This window comes from Eucalyptus grandis, chromosome 5 (assembly GCF_016545825.1).
Source record: "Eucalyptus grandis isolate ANBG69807.140 chromosome 5, ASM1654582v1, whole genome shotgun sequence".
Classification (NCBI taxonomy): Eukaryota; Viridiplantae; Streptophyta; class Magnoliopsida; order Myrtales; family Myrtaceae; genus Eucalyptus; species Eucalyptus grandis.
In genome coordinates, this window is record NC_052616.1 from 7,963,394 (window position 1) to 7,989,898 (window position 26,505).

Consider the following 26,505-nt stretch of genomic DNA (forward strand, 5'->3'; position numbering starts at 1 on the left):
GTCTATTTGTCTATGATCATCCATAAGGTCCAAATGTTAGCTTCGGAAACGTGTGCAGTATCGAAACTTGAGGACCAAGTCTCTCATAGAAAGGTCAAATGGTTTAGTCCATAGTCCATGTAGCAATCGTAGAATTAAGTGTCCGTTATCAGCTTCTTTCAAAATGGCTGGATCCTCTAAAAAGACCCAATAGCTTCCGCGGCAAGACCTCGCTTCATTGGCCACAATCATATAAATCACCTCATGACTATCGGTGTCATAGCCTCATAGGGACCACAACAGAGCAACCTTAACTTACTAAAAATGCTAATTACCCCTAAACTAAGGGCCCTTGTTGACCTTGTTCAAGTCCATCAATTTTTCAGTATGAACATAGAAAGTGCATAAGCAGGAGTCAAAAGAAGGCTAAGAAAACAAGAGTTTGAGTGCTTCGTGGGGACGAGGAATCGAGAGAGTACCTTTGTGTGGAATCGTGCCTTCGGGATTGATCCCTGGTGTCAGAGGCAGCCCCGCGAATCGGAGACGATCTGCGATGTGTTGACGTCGAGGTCGAGTCACTGTCAATGTCGGCATCGTGATCGGCAACGGGTGGGCGTCCGCGTCCACGTCCAGTCGTTGACATTGTCAAGAGGATCTTGCTGTAGTTGGAGAGAAGGTTAGGATCTGAGAGTCACTTGAGAGAGAGACACAGCAAGACAGATGAAGAAAAAAAGAACTAACAAAAGGATTAGCGGTGTCAAAGAGAATCGGGCAATAGTTCACCAAGAATTAACCCAATTTAGGATCAATTTCTTCCCCAAAACTAAATTGACAAAATCGACTTAACCCACGACAACCAGCAATATAACCCAGTAATATAACCTCAAAATAAGTAAATATAATGTTAAATATAAAAGAAATATAAGCAACGAAGGGCTAAGATTTTACATGGAAACCTCGTGCGACAAAAATCATGCTAATCATCACGAATGATAGGATATATAAATATTCTTTTTCAATTGTACATTAAACTCTCAACATCAACGATACAATAGTATTTCGTGAAATAATACAAATGAGCAAGAAATTCTAACCGTGATTGATGAAAGTGAGAGACAATTTAGAGAATGTCAACTCATACGTTTGTTTGCTCTCACGAACAATATACTGAAATTTGAGCCAATTCTGACGAGTTTTCGCCTTCAAATCTTGATTAAAAGCAGCAGCCACTCTTTTGCTTTCTTCTCCGCGCATTCCCCTGTGAACGCGCTCTCTCTCTCTCTCTCTCCCCTTCTCCACTAGCTCTCCACGAAACAGCCGTCCCTTCTTGTCTTTTTCGACCTCCTTTTCTTCTTTTTATAATATTTCAGGTGGGCCCTAAAAAGACTGCGGACCCAGCGTACAAGGGGTGAACCGGTTCGGTCCCAATTCTATCTTGAAACCACCTTAAAATTGAGAATAACTAAGCAAACCGGTCCCGTTATGAGCTGGTATAGAACTGGTCAAGTAAAGCCTGTTCGCATCTTCCCCAGATTACTCACCCCGAGTTCTCTACTGAGAGTTGATGCGGAACGTGAATCTGTTAGCGAAATCTCCCGGATTCCCCAGGGCCTCATCCCAAAGATGCACTTTCCAGGAGTACGTAGCCCCACCGTTGAGGTCATTGAGGCTCCGGTTCGGGTGGCTTAGGCTGAAATTTAGGTAATGAGACAGTCCATAGGCATCCCCCCTGTATGTGTAAGAGCTTGAGCCTCTCAGAGCCGAGGGATGGGAATTTTAAAAATGCGTCGTCAAAGACTATAGCTGAAGCAAAAGGCTTTAAGCATAGAGATCATCGAGACTAGTACTACTGTGGACGGGGGTGCTTGAGGCTGATCTTTATGTCTTCCACAGCTTTTGTTATTGGTGGTTCTTGACTTTTGCAGATCTGGTTACAGCCTGGGCAGGTTAACATCTTCATTCTCACCGCTCGGCTTTGATAAAACTGGAAAACTGGTGCGTGCACCAAAATCCAGTGGCCAAAGTGACGATACCCGTTGGAAACACAGGTAGGCTCGCCCATCGGCGTGTTGCCAAGAAAGACAGCAGAATGTGGTTGACGCGCGGCTGTAATGTCTGGTTCACTCTACTGCGTGGTGGATTAAAAACTAATTAAGGACATCATCACACGACACCAAGTGGATTTATTTTTAGTCCCATGATTCCCCACTACTATAAATATAATGAGATGTCATACCTATATACTTAGATCGGAAATATTATAAGGCGTTGAGTCTTCATATATATTATTTATCGATGTGAAAATAAAAAATTATTAAAAAAGTTATAAATATATTATATTTATATCAATTCAGTTCTAAACATTTGGATAAATACTAAAAATAAAGGGGATGTGCTTGCTAGGTGGTCGGCGAGAGAGAAGTAAATAGACCCATAGCTGAGAGAACAAGAGACTCTAATCAATAGCAACTATCGTGGTGAAATGACAACTGAGAGATTAGACGACAATAGGAGCCAGGAGATGATTGACGGCTACGACAAATCGCGATGAGGCACCGAGTGAGTAGTTATCTTGTTACTCCCCCTATCTATTACTAGTCGCACTACAAGAGTCACGGTGGTTGCTTGACCAATGAAGGTTGTGCGACAATTGCAACCCTGGTCATATAAGCTAAGAGAATGACCACTTGATTTGAGGCTATGGGCTCATTTGGTTCGGCTTTTGGAAATGTATTTACCAAAATTTGGGTGAATGAGGTTTTCTGAAATGTAAATATTGTTTGGTAAAATTTGCATCTGTAAATGGCTTTTATTAAATTAAAAAAACAAAAAAAAAACATTTGTGTATTTTTTCTTTTTAAGTCCGGCCACCGAACCGCCGGATCTGGCGGTCGGATGGCTAGATCTGGCAGTGCAACCCCAACGACGGTCGCCTGAGGTCGTGCAACCTCAGGTAATGGGCACTTGGGTCGCGCGACCTCAGGCGACCGTCGCCGGGGTCGCGTGACCTTGGCGACCGCCGCCTAGGTCACACAACCTTGGCATCGACTGAGGTCCGGGGACGGTTGTTGGGGTCGGGTGACCCTCAGGCGGCGGTCACCAGCGCATGCAACCCCTTGGTTAGCGGTCGTCGGACTCCGGTCAACTTCTTTCGGTGGTGTGCAGTGGTTTTGGAGAAGAAGAACGGTACCAGGACTTGCATTCTAGAGATGCAACTTCCTAAAGTACCTCCGAAGCTGCATTGGGCTAAAGACCCTTAGAGCCACTTAGAGATGCAATTGTATCTCGCCAAAGTCGCTTAAAAGAACGAACCAAACACCTTTGTATTTGGTCAAGAGACTTTAGAGTCCCAAAAGGTTTTCCAAATGCCCAACCAAACAGGGCCTATATCTATATTATATCTGGCATTCATTAAATAATGTACAATATATTACAAATCTCATCATTATCTTATTTGGCATTTTCTTATTCGACAAAAAAATTTAAATGATCAAACGCAGCCTATAAAAATATAATTGATTAGTGAGTATCGGATTACGGAGCACTAAATTGTCTTAATAATGACTTATTTTTTAGTTGAAATATCTATTTACTCAAAATATACAAAAAAGTAAATTAATGTTCTAGGCTCCTCCTGCATAATTAAGTGGGATGTATTTGAGATTCCAATTTGGAACCCAACTCGGATCAAGGACAGGCTCGATCTTTATTTAGGATTGACCAATTTCGACTTTGAAATAGTGGTTGCTTGACCAGTGAAGGTTGACGGTCACAAATCGATAAAAGGTTTATAACTAAATCAAGTCAGTTAAAAAATTTATAACTGAATTGACTGCCACAAAATATGGTTAAGATTTTTTGGATAATTTTTTGAATTTATCTGCATGAGATGACTTTGAGTTAAAGATGACATATGAAAAATCATTCTGAAGGGCAAGATAAATATTTTATGACAAGTTTCAAAAGATATAAAAAGAGACAAATCGATCTCATGAATTGCGATTATTGTGATTTTATGATGATTTCACATATTTTGCCTTGATATGTTTCATCGATGATATAAAATAGGACACATTATTGACAATGCACATGATCGCAATTACATGTCACAAATTGTTTATTTTGATAAATTATTGCATTAATATGTAGGTGTATTGGCTATGATGATTAAGGTTTTCTGTTTAGGTAAGTGTAACCTAAAACTAAGTAACCTTTTGGAAGCTTATAATATGTCAAGAGGCCACAACTTTTTTGTGACCCGAGGAGCAAGTTATCCGGTGAATAGCAAACTGTCGTTTTCCAAAACGTGATGAGACCGCGTTGCTCTCATTTCTTGACAAATAATTGTTATTAAAAGGCTGCCTGAACAACCTGTACCATGTTTAGGTGAGCGCTAACCCGTTCGCTGGTCCTATCCCAGGTTTTTTAATTCCAGTGGGAGTAATATGTCCAAGAAAAGTGGGGTCCGTTGAGAGGCTTGGGAATATACAAGGCTAGCAACTGACAAGAGGAGCTTTCCAATTAATCGAGGATGTTTATCGTCTCTACTCCCCAGTAAGCAAAAGAAAACAAGGGATAAAAAAGGAGGAGAACTCTACAGATCTTTTAACAGACCGAATTGCATCCGCATGATTTACAAAGTCGAAGCTCCCATTCCTTACCATTAGCTTAGACTTTATAAATTGATTTCCGCTCGTATGAATTTCGTGGGCATATAATCTCATTCTCCACTATGTATTTCCACCGTTATTTCACAAGAAAAAACAAAACAAAGAGAATGCAAAACTCAAATTCTTATTTGTCCATTATCGCTCATCATTGGGAAAAATATAGAGATTTTGGGTCTACTGTACTGGCAAATGGGGTTGTTCTATCAAATGCCTTTTTTTTAATCAAACTCGTCCAACCGGCCCAGCCTAGCCTATGAGTACGTCTACTTAGCTACTAAGCATTGTTTTATGGCTAATGATGTCTTATCGAGAGAGAGAATATGGAGAAGTTGACTGGTCAAGTCAATGGCCATAGACGTCCACTCTCTCTCCTCTATGTCGCAACCTACCCCTCGGGAGAGGAAATAGGTTGAGAGATATTGCTTAAAGATCGGACTTATAGTCTATGATCAGGCACAGACTTTCTCAAGTCCATAATTCATGTGACATTAGGTATGAAAATTTTCTAAAGAATGAGTCGCCACTAACTTATTGGGATTGGCCAGAAATCAAATGTACCTCAAATGTACCATCGCTTTCTTACTTTCTTGTCCCAGAGCGGGCTTTTGGGTTTCTCTTTTGTTTTGCTGTTCCCTCTCTGGGTTTCAGGGAAGGATAGCTGGTTTTCTTTGGCTGTTGTTTGGCCCTCTCTTTTCGCCGCTTGGTTTGTTTCCTTTTTCCTTGGCCTCCTTCCACTCGCTCTGACTTCTGTCTTTGTGAGTGTAGGTTTTTGGGTCCAAGTTCTCGCCGTATAGCTCTATATAGCTTTCTGGTTTCTAGTCAATATATTTCTTACCTTTACCCAAAAAAAAAAAAAATGTACCTCATTTTCTACGCAACCAAAGAATTTATTGTTAGAGACTTAATTACACTAATTAATCAATTAGTATCATTTCGATACCTAATTTTGTTCATTTTAAAAATATGCTTATTTTTTGTCAGGCAGTCTAGATTTATTTTATATCTATCTGCTAACATGTAAGATAATCATACGGGTATACAATAATTAACGTAACAATCAACAATCAAGGAAAGCATTAAATATGCAAAGCAAAGACTTAATAAATAGAGAAAAGATAAATGTTAATCCTAATCCTAATTAGACTAAAAGGAAGCAAAAATCAACATATCAATATTACGCAATCAAGGGCATTTGTCCCTAAAGACAATAAACCCTAAGATAAAACCCTAAATGCTTAATCAACCTTAAGCATGATTCTAGATTAAAAGGCTTCCTATTTTTAGGAGAAAATAATTTGAAAGATTATTTTAACATTTTTTAGGAATTTTAATTTTTTAGAATTTCTTCCAATTTTTTGATTTTTTAATGAAAAAATGAATTTTCGAATTTTTCCCAAAAAGGATTTTATATTTTTTGAATTTTTTTCTGAATTTTTTATTTTTCGGAAAGTTTTTTTGAATTTTTATTATTTTAAAAAATTGATTTTTTGAAATTTTTTGAAGAAAACATATTCGGGCCGAAAATCGGATCCAACCCGCTAGCCCGATCCGACGACCCGAACTTAACCTAAAATGGATAAAACCTATTTCATAAAACCTTTTTTTGTTTTCTTTTTCGTTTTTATATTAATATTAATTTTTTAATTAATATTTTATGTCTTTTCCCTATTTCGGTTTTTCTACTGCACCCTGACACTGCAACTCCACCTTCCCGAGGCCCATTTTTGGGCCCGTTTGGTTCGGCTTTTTGGGGAATGCATTTACCAAAATGCAAATACCTTTGGGTGAAGAAGGTTTTCCGAAATGCAAATATCGTTTGGTAAAATTTATATTGAAATACAACTTTGGCCAAAATACCGTTTGGTAAAATTTGCATTTGTAAATTACTTTTATTAAATTAAAAAAAAAAAAAAAAAAAAAAATTCTATTTTTCTTTTTTGAAATCCGACCACGGACCGCCGGATCCGGCGGTCGAACCGTCGGATCCGACGGTCGGATGGCCGGATCTCGCCGCCCGGGTCGCGCGACCTCGGGCGACCGTCGCCCGGGGTCGCGCCGGTCGCGCGACCTAGGCGACCGAGCGACGGCCGCGCGCGACCCGGGCGGCCGTCGCCCGGGTCGCGTGACCTCGGGCGGCCGTCGCCCGGGTTGCGTGATCCGGGCGGTCGACGCCTAGGTCGTGAGATCCGGGTGATCGATGCCTCGGGTCGTGAGATCCGGGTGTCGCCGAGGTCCGGCGACCCCGGGCGGCGGTCGCCGAGGTCCGCGGCGGCGGTCGCCGGGCGTGCCATCCCTTCGCCGGTGGTCGTTAGCCTCCGATCAGCAGCTTGGAGAGGTTGGAGAAGATGAACAGTAACCAAGCTACTTGCATTCCCAGGATGCAACTTGCTAGTGCACCTCAAGAGCTCAATTGGGCTAAAGGCCTTTAGACTCTTTTGGAGATGTAATTGCATCTTGCCAAAGTCGCCCAAAAATACGAACCAAAAGCGTTTGCATTTGGCCAAAGGACTTTAGAGTCCAAATGAGCATTTGCAATGTTGAAACAAACAGGCCCAAAGTTTATCTTCTTTTGTCTATTTTTCGCTTTCTGCATTTTTTTTCTTTTTATTCTTTTGCTTTCTTCTTCTTCTTCTTCTTCTTCTTCTTCCTCGACAGCTCCCCTCCTCACCGAACGCACCCCTGCAGCTCCCCTGCCCGAACTAGCGTCACCCCACAGTTCGCGGCCGATTAACACCCAACCTCTCATAGCCATAACAATCCGAAACCCGACCTTCCTCAAGCCACATTCTCTCTCAACCGAAGCCTCCACCGACAAACAACGCTCAAGCCACGAATGACAAAACCAGAAGCAAGAATCGCACACGGAAACGACACACCGAGTAACAACACGCCCGAAAAAAGCTCAAAACCGTGTCTAGTGACCAAAATTCTCTCGGTACAGATTTAGAATCGAAGAAAGCTTTGTGAGTCTGGCTCGGGCGTTTTGTCAAGCACTTGGAGGGTGTTAGCTAAACGGAAACTTCATATTTATTAAAGACACGAACGAAGACCACAGTCAGCGAGCGAGGCTCGCCTTTGGTGCGGAAACAACTAATTATACTCAGTACGAACAAAAGAACAGCAAGCGTTGAACATAAAGAAGACCAAATACTTGGGCATTTTATCGAGCATATGGCGTGCACCAGGAAACAAGAGTCAAACGTGGGCCTAGGTTCTTAACCAAATATACCAGAACGCGCAGAAACAACCATGAAGGATCGGTAGGACCGGAGCTCGCGCGAACTGGTCGGTCGCGAGCTTCGGCCTGAAACCACTCAAAACGGGGCACCCGTGGTTCGGAGGACCTACCTGGTTTGAACGGCGGGCAACGGGCGGACCTCAGGCGACGGCGACGCTCTCTCAATCTCACTCTCTCACTCTGGCTGGCTCAAAACTCTCTCGATCTCCCCGATCTCTCCCTCCCTCGCCGAAGACTGTCGCTCTCCCTCGGCCAAAAATATCCCCATGAGTGAGCCCCCTCACTTTTAAGGGCGACTGGCAAGCGCACATGGCCTCTGCCACCGCGAGCTTGCCGGTAGGACTGATCCCAACCCGCGGATCACGCCGCCATCTCCCCCTCGCGATCCCCTGCTACTCTGGCTCGTACTCTGCTTTTCTTCCCTCTTTTTGCAGAAGCGTGGCTGGCATGAGGGGGAAGATGACCTGCGTGCGAGCTGGACTGAAATAAAGGGAGATGGGCCAGCCCACTAGCAAAGAAAGGAGAAGGGGAGAAAGAAGAAGAGGAAGAGGCCGGGCCGGGCCGGGTGAAAAGAAAGCAAGCTGGGCCGGCTTAGACCCGACTCGATCTCACCCCTTCTCCTCTTTTTTTTTTTTTTTTAAACAGTCAATTTAATTAATTTTCTTTTTCCTTTTCTTCTTTTTCTTTTTTTTTTTTTTCGTACAAAGAGGCTCTATTTCTATTAATGCAAATACTTCTAATGTCTATATGCCATGCAATTTACTGGAAATCGTTTTTGTTAGGGATTAAAATTAATCCATAATTTTTTATATGATAAAGCTCTTAATAAAAAAATAGACAAATTTTAGGTGTCAACACCCCTTCCTCCCCGCTCCCGGAAATTTTTGGACTTTGCGGCAATAAGATCTTATTAAATTGTTACTACGTGCATTAATCAATCATAGTACCTACTGCCCGCATTATTCTATTTCGCTTTCGCCATCAATTAGGAATTTTCTCCATAGAAGATATTAGAGTAGTACAACCATTGATTGCTAAAAGCAGCTTGTGCGGTGAATCAAAGATATTCTACTAGAAACCAAATGGTTTTATGCATACAAATTTTGATCTAAGCCATCCTTGTGACTTAAATCTGTAATCACAAGCTAACTCTTGATAGATTGCTAATTACTGTATAATCGCACTTAAAAATAAGTGAGATTTCGCAATAGTAATGCTACAAAAAAAAAAAAAAAAAGAAAAAAAAAAGCTACTTGTGATTGATTATGCGGAAGTTGTTGAAAAGAAAACAATTTGCTGCATTCCTAGAGGAAAAAAATTAAAATTACTTGTGTGTGAAAATTATAAACATTATATTTTGACCAATTCACTTCGTGGAGATTTTTTGAGAGCTCTTATTCATTTTTAACTAGAGGCGGAATACGGATTTTTTGAAAATTTAAGAATAGGTCGTTCATGTTAACAAAAGTAAAGCCCAATTAAATATGGATTCTGATGGGACTGAAATGGATTTCAACCCAAAACCAACTTGGCTAAATTTGCCCTCGCAAAACGAGATTGCTCGGAACTTTCTCTGGAGATTTATTCACGTCGTAAATTGCCACGATTGGGGCAGAAATCGCTCAGAACTTTCCCACATTAACTCATAAGCAATTTCACTGTGTTCATTCGTACACTTTGCTTGTAACTTTCTGGAAAATCGATGGACCGGTGAAGTCACAAGAGAAGCCAATTACAGTTGAATTTCACAGCCATGATTTGGAATATCTATTGTATACGACACGTCAAAAAAGGAATGCATAGCATCTCTGACAAAAAGAAAGGAATCATTTCATGAATACATATAATGTTAAGACTTGAACAAGTCCTTAAACTATTCCGTTTATCAGACTCAACCCCAAACGTAAAATGGGGTAATGATAACCAGCGGGGGGATTGTAACCAGAAATAGGAAAATCCCTCCGGCTTGATTCCCGTGAAGCCTTCCCCAGGGACTACCTTGGGTGGCGGGCAATTAGAACTCAGATGGGGAGGTGAGAAAACTATTACGGCGATGTGAAGAGTAAGAAGGCGACACAAGCTATAAAAACTCAGTGTGGGAGACCATACGTGTGATATCCCGAAATTTGGTCCTATTTCGAAATATACAAAATGATTATTTCATCGATATGCTTATACTTACTTTACTTTGAACTGATCACTTACGAATTAACTAATCTATTGGGCGATGCCGTAAATAGTTAAAACGCGAAAAACTAGAAAATTCGATAAGAAATTGACCACTCGACCATAAAGATCGACGAGGATTAATACTACACTGTTATAAAAGTCAATTAGCGAATGGATATAAATCGATTTGACGGGAGTACGTAATCGGTTCGCGGGTGATTTCACATAATTACGATATTCGCGTCGAATAACAATAAACCGATTTTCTATTGATCTTATATTCAAGGTACGTAATTGAACCCTAGCGATAACATGACAACCGATGGTCGTCTGCGATTCGAAGAGTCACAAATGTGAATAAAAAATTATCGACCACGAGTCAACTGTGGGAGAACCCCTAAAAGCCACCCGATAGATTATGTTATACAAGTCGCGTTTGATCTATTTTGACTCACGAAATTTAGTTCGATTTCGGGTATTGAACTTTCAAGAGTTTTGAGATTTAACTATTTGGCGAGTTCGAAATTTTCAGAAAAGGGATTATCGGACGAAAAATTTGAGACCGAAAAAAGGAAATTCGGATCTAGTGGCAAAATGGTGAATTGTGGGCCATAATTTTGGAATTATAGATAAAATGAAAAGTAAAAGAACTTGTGGGGACATGATACTAGGCTAGGAGGATTTTGAGGGAAGTTGGTGTGAGAAGATTGATGGGTTTTTTGAACACGTGTGTTGGTCGAGGGCCGATGGGTCATAATAATTGAAACACATGTGTTGGCAATGCATATGGAATTTTTAAAATGTGTTTTGATTATTATTAATGCATGCTACACTATTATTACCATGTGAGATGTGCTAATATACAAGGGTGTGCCAATGCGAGGTAAGTTTGTATTTGGTGCGGGCTGTCTCCAAGATGAATTTGCGTCCTAATCGAGATTTAGTTTATTAACTCGCTGAGATTTATATCTCACTCCGTTGTTGTCAAATATTTTTAGGTCCATAGTATAGAGAACCGTCACGTGCAGTTCAGGGTCTTGATGGACCAAAACGTGAGCATGCCTAGTGTTACTTTTGGTTAGCCTCGTTGTTAGTGAAGTTTAAGCTAACCCCGACCCTCTTTAACCCTTATTACCTATTGATCGTTAGGAAGTTTAGACTTGTAAATATCAAACTTCCAGGGATTAACAAGTGGGTAAATGAAGGTGCTGCTTTTGAAAATCGTATGTTGTGTTTTACTATCCTATTTTGTTGATTAACTAGGTGTTTATATTAAGTGCTTGCGTTAATCAAAGATAAAAATAACGGGTTGGTGATGCGTCCTGGGACGTCGCAATTTAATCGAGAGGGATGTTCGTGCTTTCAGAGTTCGGGGCGTGACAATATAGATATGATAGAAGCGAACAGCTAAAAGAACTGTACGAATCCCGCTCAGGCAGCGAACCGACCCGCAAACTAGTAGAAGTCCCTTACTTGCGTTGTCCCCAGAAGATTGCCAATACAGGATAGTATTCTTTGGTTTTTATGTCCTTCAACTTCAACATCGGCCGTTGGTAAATTCCTCGCTTCGATAAAATGCAGTTTGCCTGGACAAAGTTTAGCTACTGGTAAACTGATTTAGCCATGCAATGCACGCTGTGCAGATAGCGAAGTGCTCGGTCAGTCTTTGCTTGCTAAGGCTGGTGATGATCTTACTTGAGATGCAATGTTAATTGTTGAAGTTTGTCAATATTTGATGACTGGATGCGTTTATGATGGATTGCGGGATCTGAAGTTCGCTTACTGTGCCGATGTTGTTCCATAATTTGGGGATTCAACAAACGTATTCTTCACAGTGCATCAATTCAGGTATTATATCTGTTCACAAAATGTTACCAGCTGACTTTTGATCGCCTTCGCTTAGGTTTCTGCACCATCGACAATAAAATGATTCCGACACAAAAGAAGAATTGCTGCCTTGTAATTTGGACAGTTTCAAAGTCTCTTCTTGACTAGATGGTTTGTGTTATATCCTCTTCCTCGCTTTTCAGACAATCGGGTGCTTCCTTTCTATGGATGGCATTATTGAGCTAGGCGCAACCTAACTGGTATCATGTCATAACCCCTTATTATAGTTTTTTCAGTATTTTGAGGTTGCAAACGCACAGGAAATCTAAAACAACTTTCCTTTTTTTTTCCATTTTCAACTGTTTTGTAAGGTTTTGGAGGATTCTTATCTCATTCGACAAGTCAAAACTTCCCTCTTAATGTCTTCAGACTCCGAAGGCACTGAGAAATCCTACTCTTTTGCTAGAGATAACAAAAGTACACAACATTTTGCTTTTGATCAAGCAATCTTCGACAGGGAATTGACTTCAGTAGAAGCAAAGGAAGAACTTCACTTAATACAAGTTTGAACGGGCTTGAGCCCTAACCAACAACTTGACGACTTGTGTCTCATCGGAGAGCTAAATGGGGTTGCTTCTCAATTACAAAGTTGGCAGGTCAAGAATGATGAGCTCAGTTACAGCATCCATAAATTCCAGCGACTGTCTTTTGTAATTAGAAACTAGAACTTCCATTTCAGTTTCTTATCTTGACAAGTCCGACGATCATTGGCTGGAAAACCTTCAACAATGCAATCACAAAGAACTAAACTGGGTACATCTTCAAGGTGATGATTTGCACCGCCAAACCATTCTTTCATCTATCTTGAATACACCCAGTGAATTAAGATCAGGACTGCATTGTGAATGCAGTAAACCAGAGTTAAGTTTCGCAGGTTGGAAGAAAGCACAGCAAACGTGGCAAAGAGCAAAGGGGTTCCACAGAAGTTGCTGAAGATTATCTTGCTTGACGTTGACGTACCTTGGCAGCCAAGGCTTGGCTGCATGCCAGGAGTATGCTCGACCTTTCCAGAGTAAATCACAAGAGAGATGGGATTTGGCCAAGAAAGATGAACTCGGTCCAGACCATATTCTATCTGAAAGTAGGCAAATGGAAAAGATAAATGAGCAATATTCTATTCTTAACTTCGATCCTCTTATCAATAAAAAGAGTGTATATATAACTAATGCGCCTTCAACATGGAAAAACTGATCTTGTCGTCACTCTATCAACACTAGCTAATTAATTCAAATAAATACTGCAATATGGCATGATCCAGGTTGACAAAGTATCTATGCTAGACAACACAACCGATTACATAAAGGAGCTTCTCTGAGAAGGGTGGAAGAGTTGGAGTCAAGCAGGAGGTCAAATGAATTATTGGCATTCTATGGAGCAAAATGCCAATGAAGAACTGAGAGGACATCTGATAACTATGGCATCTCTAGGTCAGGTCTCTGCATGCAGCCAGTAGCTAAAAAAAGGAGAGCTCCCAACCTGGACACAACAGAAACAGATATTAATCATCTTAGAGATGATCCAATTGAGAATTTAACTGTTGGCATGAATGATAAGGACGCGCTAACTGGAATGAGGTATCTTAAAGGAGTATGGCTTGAGATAATTGAAGCTTTGAGCCATTCTAGTTTGAATTCTCACTCGGTTCAGTCATCGACCAAGGAATGTACTCTTTCCATGACCATTAAATATAGGTATGCAATCATGTTAAATTGCATCTTCTTTATGAATTTGACAGGAATTAACTCAATCAAGAAGTTGAGCTGGATTAGATTGTGATGTCTTGTGTACTCTGATATCTAGTCCAGATAATACCAAGATAATAGGACAGGTGGCAAAATAAGTCATTGATTCGCCGGCAAGGGTTAGCATTTTCTATGATTGTCTTGCGGTTGCAGAGACCAACGATGACGACAACCACGACCACGACAACAGCGATCAAAGAAGCACTCCAGGGAGTCGCTTGGAAATGCTGATCATTCGCTCACTGATATATCCCTAGGATAGCTTGACCGGCTAAAAACACATATTTTGAGAAGTTGTTACTGACGTTCTCCCAGATAAGTTAGTCTCATAAGTCGAGAACTAATTTTCCGGAATATCGAATTCATTCTTTTAGGGTGAGAATGAAGATTTTTGCCTATCCGAGATCGGTGTCTTTTCCTTCCAATGAGCTTTGTTCTGACGTATTTTAAGGAGACTTGGAGGGAGAAACACTTCAATACCATATAAACCGCTATAAATAAAATAAAAAAACTAGAATGATCAAACGAAAATCCCCCAGAACCCTGAAAATTTTGTGTTGAGAATCTGAAATAAGGAATTAACGGTTTGTTTCTTTATAACTTTAGCTCACATAATGATATCAACCAACCATCTAAAGAGTTGGTTTATGTGTGTCACATAAATTCACCATACATGCTTAATTATCTAAGTGCTCAATTACGGCTATGAGTAGATATCTATCATATATAGCTTATAAATTATAAATTATGAACAATCTACTAATCTATCTAGATAAAAGATTTCTTTATACATCGTCTGTTAACTAGATAATTAGCTCAAAGGTTTTCTCTAACAAGTTTAGTTCATGAATCGATAGAACAAAAAGAGAATAATCGCCAACATCTGAACTGGTAAAATGATCGGCCAAGGCAATGAGATGTTAAATCCAACATATGTCATAGGATTCATCTAAGATGATGTCTTGCTTTGTTTAGTATCTTGTGAATCTTGCTCTTCCTGCAAATTATTAGATGGTCGGAGGAAGTTGCGAAATTGTAACTTGCAAGAGCTGCTACAAGAATCTTTACTGAGTATCGTGCGAATTTAATCATGGTTATGCAGTAACCGTCAATATTAAGACACATATGACAAACACATTTACAAAAACATAACATTTTGCTTGAAGATGACAATTATACATGGGGCATCAATGCTTGCACTCAGAGCGAGGCATTTGCCAACGGCCAAAAGCATCTAGACGAGACCTTCGGCTCGACTGTATGCCGAGACTGGCATCCTTGAGGGGAGTTTGGGATGCCTTGCCCTCAAGTTGAAAATGGCCATTGCCGCTTCAATCGAAGGCTGAGACCTGGCAATGGGATGAGCACACCAGAGGCCCGCCATCATCAAGGCTTTAGCCTGTTTCTTGTTGAAATTTCTGCCGAGCCCCGAGTCCATGGCATCGAGCAACTTCTTGTGCCCATATTGCTTCCAAACCCACTTTGCAAGGCCTTCTTGGGCTTGGTCAACTCATTCCGGGTTGACAACTCTTCTCCCAGATCCTATTTCCGAAAGGAGGATCCCAAAATTGTAGATGTTAGATTCTTACTTGTCCTATCCATTTGATAGTATTCTGGAGCCAAGTAACCCGGTGTTCCTACCAATTCACTTGTTTCTAGCACTCTGATGTAGTCAATTAGCCTAACCAATTCAAAAATCTCCCAATTTGGCCTTGAACCTTAATCAAGCATGGTATTGTTGGATTTAATATCCCTATGGATCACCTATTGATTACTTTATTCGTGTAGGTAAGTACCGAGGCTAATCCCCAAGCAATGCCATACCTCCTCTCCCATGTCAACAAGGATCTACCTTTAAACAGATGATCCGCCAAATTACCTTCTCTCATGAATTCATAAACCAAGACGAATTCATTTTCCCTGTGACAATATCCTATAAGTTGCACCAAATTTCTGTGCCTAGGTTGGCTTATCAATATTCAATATCACCTCCATTATACACTTTTAGCCCTTGGGTGTGAATCAGGGTTTGCTATCTTCACAGCGACCCTTGCGCGAGAGTCCACTCGACCTTTCGAACACTTCGGTTAATTACGCGCAGTAGTCGCCTTCTTCTCTGCTTGTCTCGGACTTGGTTACGTTTTCTTCGGTTGTCTTAGGTGCAGTATTTCCCTCTGGCATATCACTGCTTGGGTACGGACGGACTACTTTTGACCCATAACGTATCTAGGCAATATGCGAAGCTATAATGATCGCCCCTAATCCAACGGCACTGCCCATGACTATGAGAAACCACTTCAACCAAGGGTCGGTAACCTTTCCCGTCTGGAGCGGTAAACTGGAGCTGAATTGCCATGAGTGGGAAAAGTGATGCTGAAATGCAGCTCCGGGGCATATATTGAACTACAAGGCACTGCATCGTAGGTGTGCTCAATTAAGCTGATGGGGGGGGATAGTGAAGACTGATTGAGTTACTGGAATTCCCAATAGCATCCATCAGGACATCGCTCAAATTTCTCGCGCGTGAGTCATACTTTATGGAATCATCAACCGACCCGCCATTCATGATTGTGTTGGTCAGCCATGGGACGGTGACATTGGCCGTGGACCTAAGGTCGTTCGAATCTATATCGACATGTGGAACATCCGCACCTCCGAGATTCTCGAAAGGGTCAACTTCGACATAGATAAAAGAGACCTTGGGAAGAGCCAGATGGCCTCCCAAGTCGCTCAACATGCTCGAGGCCCAAGGAATGGCAAAGAGGGAGAATCCGTCGGCGAAAGGATTTCTCTGTTGAGAGTCGATGCGAATCGAAAAATCCGCCTTGAAATCCGCCACATTCCCCATAGCCACATCCCAAAGATGCGCTTTACTAGAAAACGTGGCTCGGCCGCTGATGTCACTGAGGCTTCGGTTGGGCCGGCTTAGGCTGAGATGTAGTTAAGGACATAGCATGGAGGCATTCCCCTGAATGTCTAACAGCTTGAGATCCTTAGAGCCAGAGGATGGGAAACTGAAAGATGTGCAGTCAAAGTGTACGGATGAAGCTGAAAAGGGTTTGAACAAAGAGATCATAAAGACTAGTACTAGGAATGTCAATGATTTGGTTTGGTTCGATTTTCCAAAACCGCCGTTGGGGAAAACAACTAAGCCAAACCGAACCAAAAGCGACCCAATCCAAATACCAACCAAACCTTGATTCGGTTCTAACACCCTTAATACCAATTAGGAGTGTCAGATTTCTTGTCTTCCTTAGCATAACCAGAGGATTTTAATAATCCCGTCCAATGTTTGGTGATTGCAGTAATAATGTAGAATATATTCACATCACATCATGTACATTGTTTAGTATAAAAGATATATTAGTAGAAAATAGTAAAAATCTCTCGCGACACTACTACCTACTTCAATTTATTTTATTTTTTATTTTGTTTTCCTCTCTTTTATTAATTAATTTTTATTATTATTTTCTTCCCCTCCCATCATTCTCTAATAAAATTTTATTAAATAGTAAGCTGTACTAATATACCTAAAATACTAACATACCAAAAAAATGTAATGAATATATATTTATATATTTAAATTATTTTATAAAATATAAATAAATTCAAATAAATATAAATAAAAATAAGATTGAATTAAAATCACTAAATTATTATTATTTTGTTATTTTGAATTTCTCATATTAGAATTCAAATATTATTTATATTGAGACATAATTTTAATATTGTTAATTTAAAATGTTAGTCATTCGAGAAATTGCTATTATGGATTTTAAAAATCCTATTCATGTTTATCTCACCTTCCCTATAAGGATTCTAAAAATTCTATCCACCTTTATCCCACCCCCCCCCATTAAATAATTTAGCCTGGTCTATATCCCCTTATATTCGACTTATTTTATCTTGAGTAGGTACCAAACACAAAGTAAGATAAATTATATCCTAACTGCCAAACACAGCCTAACTTCTCACATTTTCTCTACTTGTATTTTGACTTAAGCATCGAAGAGTCCCCATAGACCAAAATACAAAAAAATTCTTTCTTCGGAGGTGTGCATGTCCAAGGTGCTCGAGGTCCATTGCAAAGATGTTAAGCCTACAGTATGTTGGATTCTAGTATTGATACAATCTAAACCGCTATAAAATTTGCTATAAAAAATAAATAAATAACGAACAGTTAGTAAACAAGAAATTCTCTAGAACTCTGAAAACCTTGTGTTGAGAATTCACAATAAGGAATTGCCAATTTATCTCTTTTTCTTGGAGAGGTTCACGGGATTTGGTTTTTTCAAATTGATTGATTGTTCGATGCGTGATGAGAGTGAAGTAGAGTCGAAAGCCTATGCCATTCTTCAAAGATGATGTCTTGCTTTGTTTAGTATCTTGTGAATCTTGTTTCTTTGTGCCGTTTATTAGACGGCTGTAGGAAGTTGCAGAATTGTATCTTGCAAGAGCTGCTACAAGAATCTCTGTTTCTTTTTATTCAATTCACTGCTTGGTCGGTAACCCACTACTGTGCAACTATGCAATACTAAAGAACATCTCGTTACACTATATATGGATATCGTAACCAGCAACTTGAAAAACAAAAGCCAACATGAAGAGACACATAGTAAACGTGCATACGCAAATGTAACTTTTTGCTTGAAGATGACATGCATATAACGCTAAAAGAGGCATCGATACTTGCAGTCAGAGCGAGGCATTTCCCCAAACCGAAAGCCTCTAGACAAAACCTTCCATTTAGAATGTCGGATATCGGAGGGGAGGTTGGAAAGATCTGCCCTCAAGTTCAGAACAGCCATTGCAGCTTCAATTGAGGGCCGGCACCTAACATCGGGATGAGCACACCAAAGCCCTGCGATCATCAAGGCCTTCGCCTGTTTCTTGCTGAAATTTTTACCGAGCTTTGAGTCCACGGGCAACTTCCCCCGCCCATATTGCTCCCGAACCCACACCACAACGTGGCATTGGTCTTCAATGACTCTTCTCCCACAAACAATTTCCAAAAGGACGACTCCAAAATTATAGATATCAAATTCCTTACTTGCCTCACTCATCTGATGATTTTCCAGAGCCACATAACCTGTTGTTCCCACCACGTCGGTTGCTTTTAGCTCACCAGCGTGGTCAACTAGCTTGGCAAAGCCGAAATCTCCCAATTTGGCCTCAAACTTTTCATCGAGCATGGTGTTGCAAGATGTGATATCTCTGTGGATCACGCATTGATTACATTGTTTGTGCAGGTAGTGCACCGCCGAGGCTAATCCTAGAGAGATGTTGTACCTCCTTTCCCATGTCAACAAGGGTCTGCCTTTAAACAGATGATCCTCCAAGCTACCTCCTCTCATAAATTCGTAAACTAGGATGAATTCATTCGCCTTGTGACAATAGCCTATAAGTTGCACCAAGTTTCTATGCCTAAGTTGACTTAGTGACTTCACCTCAGATATATACTCCTTTATCCCTTGGCGTGAGCCAGATTTTATTTTCTTTACAGCGACCACGGTGCGAGCGCCTCCCATGTGCCCTTTGTACACGATCCCGGAATCCCCTTCTCCCAGAATCCTGTCACGTGCAAAAGAATTGGTCGCGATCATCAACTCTTCAAAGGAGAACTTCTTGGTTGCACTCAACTTTTCAAACTCTTCGGTTAATTTCGCGCTAAGGCTGCCTTCTTCTCTACGTCTCTCTGTCTTATTCTTTACCCAAGCAATGATGATCGCCACCAACACAATGACACGAGCACCACCCAGTAGCAACTTCAACCAAGATTCAGTATCCTTCTCCTCCTGGAGCTGTGAACCGGAGCTTAATTGCCGTATCTGGCCAAAGCCATGCTCAAGTGCAGATTCAAGGGGAGCTGCTAGGCGACAAACACGCACCGCGTCTGGCAAAAACTCACTTGAGCTTAATTGCTGTGTCTGGCCAAAGCGACGCTCAAGAGCAGATTCAGGGGACCTGCGAGGAGACAAACACCCACCGCGTCTGGCAAATACTCACTTGAGCCGCATGCGCAGTATTGACGATGGACTTTGTCCCTAGTATTCCCACCAGCATCCTTAAGGAAGCTCATATATTTCGCCCTTGGGTTGTACATTATACTAGCAATCGACCCATCATTCATGACTTTACTGATCGTCCCTTGCGCGATCCTGAGGTCCGTATCTATACCGACACGTGGAACGTCCGCATACCACGCATTCTTGAAATTGTCAAAGTTGACCGCAACACAATCGCCGTTGGGACGAGCTAGACAACCCTGAGAAGCAGGAAAGAAGGCAACATCGTCGCTGATGAAAGTGTTTACCTGTTGACGGTTGGCCTTTACCTGTTGAAGGTTGGTACGCTTGCCAGGGAAACGCTGCACAGACACGGAGAAGGCCTTGTCCCCAAAATGCTCTTCCCCAGGGTTTCCCGGTTGAGAGTCGGTGCTGGCCGTATACTTGGTAGCACAATTTGCCACATTCCCCGTAGCTCTGCCACTGATGCCGTTGAGTGTTCCGTTTGGCTGGCTTGGACTGAGGAAAGAAGGCCGCTCAGAAGCATTCCCCTGAATGGCTAAGGGCCTGGGGATCGCAAAGCCATATGGGAACATAAAACATAGACTGGCAAAGTGTAGAGCGGAAGCTGAAAAGGGCTTGAGCAGAGAGATCTTCAAGACTAGTAGAACCAACGTGCGTGCGAATGGTTGAGGATGATCTTTATGTCTTCCAAAGCCTTCCATGTTGGATGTTCTAAGTTTCTAGAAGATCTGGATACCGCTTGCAAACTCAATGCGCTGTGCGAAGCCGAGCGGGCAGGTTAAAATCTTCATTCTCAGCGCTCAGCTCAGAAAGAAGCGGTGGAAGTGATAATCGCTGCTGTGCGCCAGAATCAAATAACGAATAGAAAACTGCACTCACCGCTGTTTCAGTCCTTCGTCGTCAAGACCGGGCTCGGCCGGCGAACTTGGGCCTCAGATTCTAGACATAAGGTCGAGCGAGCCCAGGAGTTGTGATGCTCAGCTCGACCTTGAAGACCAGGGTCGGCTTAGGCAACGAACGAGGTGGAGGCGGAGGTAGCGGCGTGGTCCGTCGACGCGGCGGAGGGCCTCGACCTCCTAGTCGACGTGGGCGCGAACGCAGATCGTCGAAGTGGAGAGAGCGCGAGAGTCCCCTTTTTTCTTCTTGGGGATTCAAGACCCAAGTTCGCTGGCTAAGCTCGGTCTCGAAGAAGGAGGACCGAAACAGCGGCGAGGGGTGGACTGAGATGGCGGTGGGGTGGTAGCTATTTAAGGTTGTTGTCCCCGTCAGAGTGAGGGGGAAGAAGAAGAAAAAACAAAGGAAAGAAGAAGAGAGAGGGGTGACGTGCGGTCCGCACCCAATATTTTCTCGGCCGGCGAGGTTCGGCGAATGCGAGCGCGAATCAAAACGCGTCAAAAAGTCTTTCCATGCCTATTTTTTTGGTCGACCTTTCCATGCCTTTCTCGAGGACGACTTCTCTGGACGACCAATATTTACCCTTCCGTTTTTGCGTTTGACTTCACAAACACTATTCGATCTTTTCCATCTTTGCTGTGTTTCGCTTTTTCATCGATCTAACTCTGTTTCGATCGTTGTCGGGCACGGACCTGCAAACCCCCACCCCCATATCACGACTCGCTGCTCTTGCCACGGATATCCCAGGTCATCGAGGAAATTTGCCGCGTTCCTCCCCATCGCGATCTCGAGTTCAGGGGCTTCATCAATGGGAACCCTTGCCTAGCCATGCCATTTGATTTGCCGGTCACTGGAAGTCCCTCAACGTGAAATCAATGAAATTCACCAAGAGTGTGGTGATTGAAGAATCGGAGATCCGACAGCACAGCTACGCTCGTGAAGAAAGGAAGGAAGGGCCAATAAAAAATTCTACTTTAGTCGCATAGGGGAGTCCTAGCGGTGACCAATCGACTCCGATTTTCATTGGTGAAAGTTCATCAGTTGTTTAGGGCCTTGCCGTCGGCCGAGAACCGAGAGTTCCTTGATCGAGCACCACAGAGCCGTCCGATCTGTCGCATTCTATTTGGAATATTATCTGCGCAATATTTCAAATTAGGTTCCTTCGCGTGCTCAGCCCCACAAAGTCAACTTTGCTGGACCTTGCTTAGTCTTGTGGAGTCCAGATAATCCCTCCAGCATTGGTGGCGTTCTAGTTTCAGTGGTCCCCCTCGCTGAGAAGTTACGCTACCAAGAGACTTGCCTAAGTAATCGTACGGAGAGTCCCCACCGAACTCACTCCTTGCCGAGACGACCCATGCGTCGCCATTTGTTGCCGTCCCATTGAGGAGGATCCCGGTTCAATTGCGCTTGGTCCAAATTTGAAAAGAATATCCTCGAACTAGGGAAGATGCACATTTCTAATATATTTGCATATTTTACTGGCTAATATATGTCTATTAGTATCTAATGTGCATATTTATAATGGATAGACATATCTCCCAATTAGGATTTATTGTCTAATCCGCAACCGCACATCAATTTTTTATTCATCTATAAGGCTTTAGATAGAATAATTAATCACCCGGGAATAAAATTGATATTTTGATCTTTAGGCTTAAGATCAATTTATCGATTTTATTAGCAAAATGATCAAATTGATTAGATATTGTTTCCTAATTCGAATAATGGATAATGTCTTTAATGACCGTGAATGATTTGGTACTTATCTTTTAATTGCTTTATTTATCCCGAAAATACAAAAGAAAAAAAAAAGATTGTATTTACGTATCATGTAGATTACAATTAATTTCCTAGATAGAATTGCATGATAGAATAGTTAGATACATTTCTAATTATATTAGAATGCATGTTTAGATGACATCTAGGTTAGATGGTATTTTGGAATTAAATTGCATATTGAGATAAATTTCTAAGTTAAGATAGGATTCAAATTAGTCTATTTCATAACTTAAAACAGATAATATCTCACTTTAGTTAGATTTTTATTATTAGTAATTTTTAATTATGAATTTTTATAAAAAAAAAATACAAAAATATCATGCGCATGGCATATAGAATTAGGTTCATGAAATGCATGTCATTTAGTGATTGTTGCTAGGTCCATTTAATTAGAAATTATCAGTCATTAGAATTAGATTATTTGGTTAAATTGCATTGCACATAGATTAGATTTCATTAAATAAGAGAAAAAATTACATGTTAATTAGAAATCATATCTAGGATTGTTGATGTGAATTATGATCTAACATCGCAGATGTTTTCGTTGCTATGAGGTAAGTTTCATAATTTATTTATTGTTTTATTTGAGTGTTAAATTAGTTGTTTGCGCACCCGCATGGTCAACTCACATGTTAAAGAAATGAATTAAAATCAATTCAAGCTGCCTACAAAAAAAAATTCAAAATAAAAGAGAAAGGTACCAAGATGGGCGTTAGAAAAATCTAGCGTAACCAAGTCCGTGGACTCACCATCTCTGGTTCGTAGGAGTAAAGTAAATTTCCCATTATTTCTAATTAACCCACCAAAAATATATTAGTAGAGACTTCTAAGTAAAAATCAATTGCATATTAAGAACTTAAACCTAAGTCGCGAATTGGTATGGGTTTGGGAGAGCCCGAACTAAGTTTAGGCTTAGTAATCCGTTAGCCAAACCCTGGGTGGTGCACCTGAGATGTGGTCGTGACAGTAATTAACTACTCTATCATGATAGTTGGCATCTACATAGATTTAAAATGTGCGCTACTAGTTTAAGGTTTTGGTTTGACTAAGGTTACCAAAGCAAAAACTTGAACATGAACAACATGAAATCAAAGAGATGACGAGGAATCAAAACATATACTACTCCCTCCAATCTACTAGATTACTTGCATAAATATTATCTTCTTCTAAGGCTCTGTTCGTTTCGCGGAAACTAATTTTCGGGAAAACGTTTTCCAGATTTTCCGGTGTTCATTTCACGAAAAATGAATTCCTTGAGGAAAATATTTTCCATGAAAGGAAAAAAGTCTTCTAAATTAAGGAAAATGTTTTCCACTTTGAAAGTGGAAAACATTTTCCTCACTTGATCTCTCTTATCTCACACCTCTACAATCTCACTTCCTCCTCCCCTTTCTTCTTCTTCTTTTCTTTTTTTATTTGAATTATTTTTTAAATTTTATTTTTCTTTTTAATTAGAATTATTTTTAATTTATTATCAATTTTTATATGACTTTACCATAGAGTCATTCTACATATGCAAAAAAAAAATTTTGGTCCAAAATATAAACATTTGCATTAACTATTCCCAGCTCTATAGCCGAGAGTCATCAATTTACAACTAGCATTTACAAAATTACCAGAGACTATGTCATCAGCCATTACAAGATCTTGAAGCACAAAAGGTGTAAATACATTCCAGTTTCGGCCCAGGCCTATCCTACCATGGGCTTTAGTGGCCCAATCAGCAGCCCTGTTTGCATCCCTTCTGCAATGTTGAAGTCGCAAATTAGGGTAAGCACCGAGCAAGGTTTGCAGTTCAGCAAAGAGAACTCGTTCTTCCCATGGTGGTTGCTGTTTGGCGTGGAGAGTGTCGATCAAGCACTAGCAGTCGGATTCGATCAAAATAGAAGCCGTATTCAGGCCAAGGTGCAGCAGGTGATGCAAAGTTAAGGTGAGTGCCTGCACTTCCGATTGAAAGGCTGAGGTTGCAAAGAATCGATCCGTGTATACATCGGTGAGAAGGCCCTGAAAATTTCTGCTGATACATGACATAATCCCTTCTCGAGCTCCTGGGTGGTAAGATCCATCAATATTGCATTTCAGGTACCCACAAGGAGGAGGTTCCCATGTCTGACCTGTTTTGATAGTAGGAGTCGCAGCATCCGGGTGGCTCTACAGAATAGATTGGTGGACTTGATTGTGAGATATGACGTCGGTAACTACCTGCACTGGATCAGAGGGGTTGTGCGGAAGATCTAGTTGTTGCGTGCACACCAGATCTGCTAGAGAACTTACGCAATCAGTTCGATTCGAGGTAAGAGTCTTACATTGAGTGTCCTATATGTGAGCCAGTCGTCAAACCGATGCAGAGTGTATGGTGAGAGTGAGATATTCAGCTGCGGGTTGTTCCATATTGTCGCCGTCCAAGAGCAGAAAAAGAAAATATGTTCTAGTGTTTTTGGTAAACCCTAATCACATAACCTGCATATAGGGTCATTTATAATATGACGACGAAGTGAATTAGCCTTTGTTGCTAGGGCGTTGTGGCAAGCAGATCATAAAAAGCTGCGAATCTTTGGTTTTACTAGTAGTCGCCATATACTGCGCCATAGCTTGCGCGAAAACTGATGTGAGGTAGAGGCTAGTTGTGCATCTATTGTCTCTTGGGTCTTGCTGATAATGTTCTTACAGTTGCTTTTCACTGAGTAGTTACCATCAGTAGTTGCTGTCCAACAGATCAGTAGCATAGGCTGATCTGATAGGTATTTTTGTGATTTCCTCAACTGCCACTACATCAAACATTTGATGGAGGAGGGGAAGTTTCCAGTGTTGATTGACTTGATCTATTAGGTTAGCCACCATTGTTGGTTCCTCTCTAGCTACTAGTCCATGTATAACCCCATAAATAGCCATCTATCCTCCCTAATCCGAATGCTCTCACCATTCCCAACCAACCAGCGAACATTAGGTAGTATATTCTCTCTTCCAAGAAGAATACTTTGCCATCCCCAGGAAGGGTGTGAACCCTTATCTGCTAAGTGGAACGATTTGGATGGAAAGTACAGACCTTTGAAGACTTGACTGCACAACGAGTTCGGAGCATTAAGTAGTCGCCAAGCCTGCTTTCCTAGCATTGCCTTAGTAAAGGCCATCAAGTCTCGGAATCCCAGCCCTCTGTCAGCCTTGCCCTTTTTAAGTAGATCCCATTTCTGCCAATGTACTCCCCCCTATTGTGATCAGTTGTCCACCAGAAAGTAGATATTTTCTTTTCTATTAGCTTGCAAAGAGATAAAGGAAGTTTAAATATGGACATAGCATACTAGGGAATTGATTGAACCACCGACTTGATTAAGATTTCCTTTCCTCCCTTAGATAGTAACCACTCTTTCCACCCTTCAAGTTTTGCATTGATTCGACCTAATATCCAGGCAAACATCTCTCTTTTTTTTTTTTTTACCTTCCCCACTCAGAAGGAATCCCTAGATGCTTCCTATATCGCTGCAACACCGGCATTCTGAAGACACCAGCTAAATTCTCCTGAAGAGTCAGTGGGCAATTTTTACTAAAAAAATAAGCCAAATTTGTTTCTATTAATCACTTGGCCCGTTGCTATACATTATTGATTGAGAATATTAGCTAGATTCTGGCATTCCGATATAGTGCCGTGTAAAAAGAAAACTGAGTCATCAGCGAAAAAAAGATGGGAAAGGGTCGGGCAGGACCTACTAAGCTGTATACCTCTAAGATGACCCATTTGAATTGCTTGGTGGATAAGGGTCGAGAGAAGATTTACCACTAAGATAAAGATGTAAGGTGAAAGAGGGTCACCCTGGCGTAAACCTCGAGACAGCCGAAAGTACGATAGTTGTTCTCCATTCAATTTGACACTTAAAGTAGATGTTGTAATGCATTGCATAATCAGCTGAACCCATTTTGGGTGAAATCCCAGTTTCAGTAGATAGTCCTACAGGAAATCCCATTCAACCTTACCGTATGCTTTTTGCATGTCCGTCTTAAGTAGAACATTGAAACGACGTTTCCTTTGTCTTATGCAAAACTGATGAAGAACCTCTTGGACAATTAGTACATTCTCCTGAATCTGTCGCCCGCTCACAAAGGCAGCCTGCTTTACTAAAATG

At 41.2% G+C, this 26,505-nt stretch overlaps 2 protein-coding genes across 2 annotated transcripts; both read right to left on the reverse strand.

Moving 5' to 3' along the window:
- Window positions 1-16,119: 16,119 nt before the first annotated feature.
- On the reverse strand, window positions 16,120-16,533 carry LOC120293585 (lectin 7-like). Its single transcript, XM_039313271.1, has one exon. It carries the CDS (start codon window positions 16,531-16,533, stop codon window positions 16,120-16,122), a length of 414 nt encoding a protein of 137 aa, XP_039169205.1.
- Window positions 16,534-18,355: 1,822 nt separating this feature from the next.
- LOC104446032 (L-type lectin-domain containing receptor kinase IX.1-like) lies at window positions 18,356-21,388 on the reverse strand. The gene is made up of 3 exons (XM_039313272.1): window positions 21,301-21,388; window positions 19,692-20,318; window positions 18,356-19,578 (listed from the first exon to the last, which is right to left on the reverse strand). Exons 1-3 carry the CDS (start codon window positions 21,386-21,388, stop codon window positions 18,356-18,358), a joined length of 1,938 nt encoding a protein of 645 aa, XP_039169206.1.
- Between the last annotated feature and the right edge of the window lie 5,117 nt (window positions 21,389-26,505).

Excerpts from the sequence above, each read along its gene's own strand:
- LOC120293585 (XM_039313271.1), bottom strand. The coding sequence starts at position 16,533 with ATGGGGAATGTGGCGGATTTCAAGGCGGATTTTTCGATTCGCATCGAC.
- LOC104446032 (XM_039313272.1), bottom strand. The coding sequence starts at position 21,388 with ATGGGGAGGAACGCGGCAAATTTCCTCGATGACCTGGGATATCCGTGG. Across the intron at positions 20,319-21,300 it reads ATGGGGGTGGGGGTTTGCAG|CTTCCGCTCTACACTTTGCC; the intron begins GTCCGTGCCCGA and ends AGCCCTTTTCAG. Across the intron at positions 19,579-19,691 it reads ATACTGCGCATGCGGCTCAA|ACGCGGTGCGTGTTTGTCGC; the intron begins GTGAGTATTTGC and ends AGTTTTTGCCAG.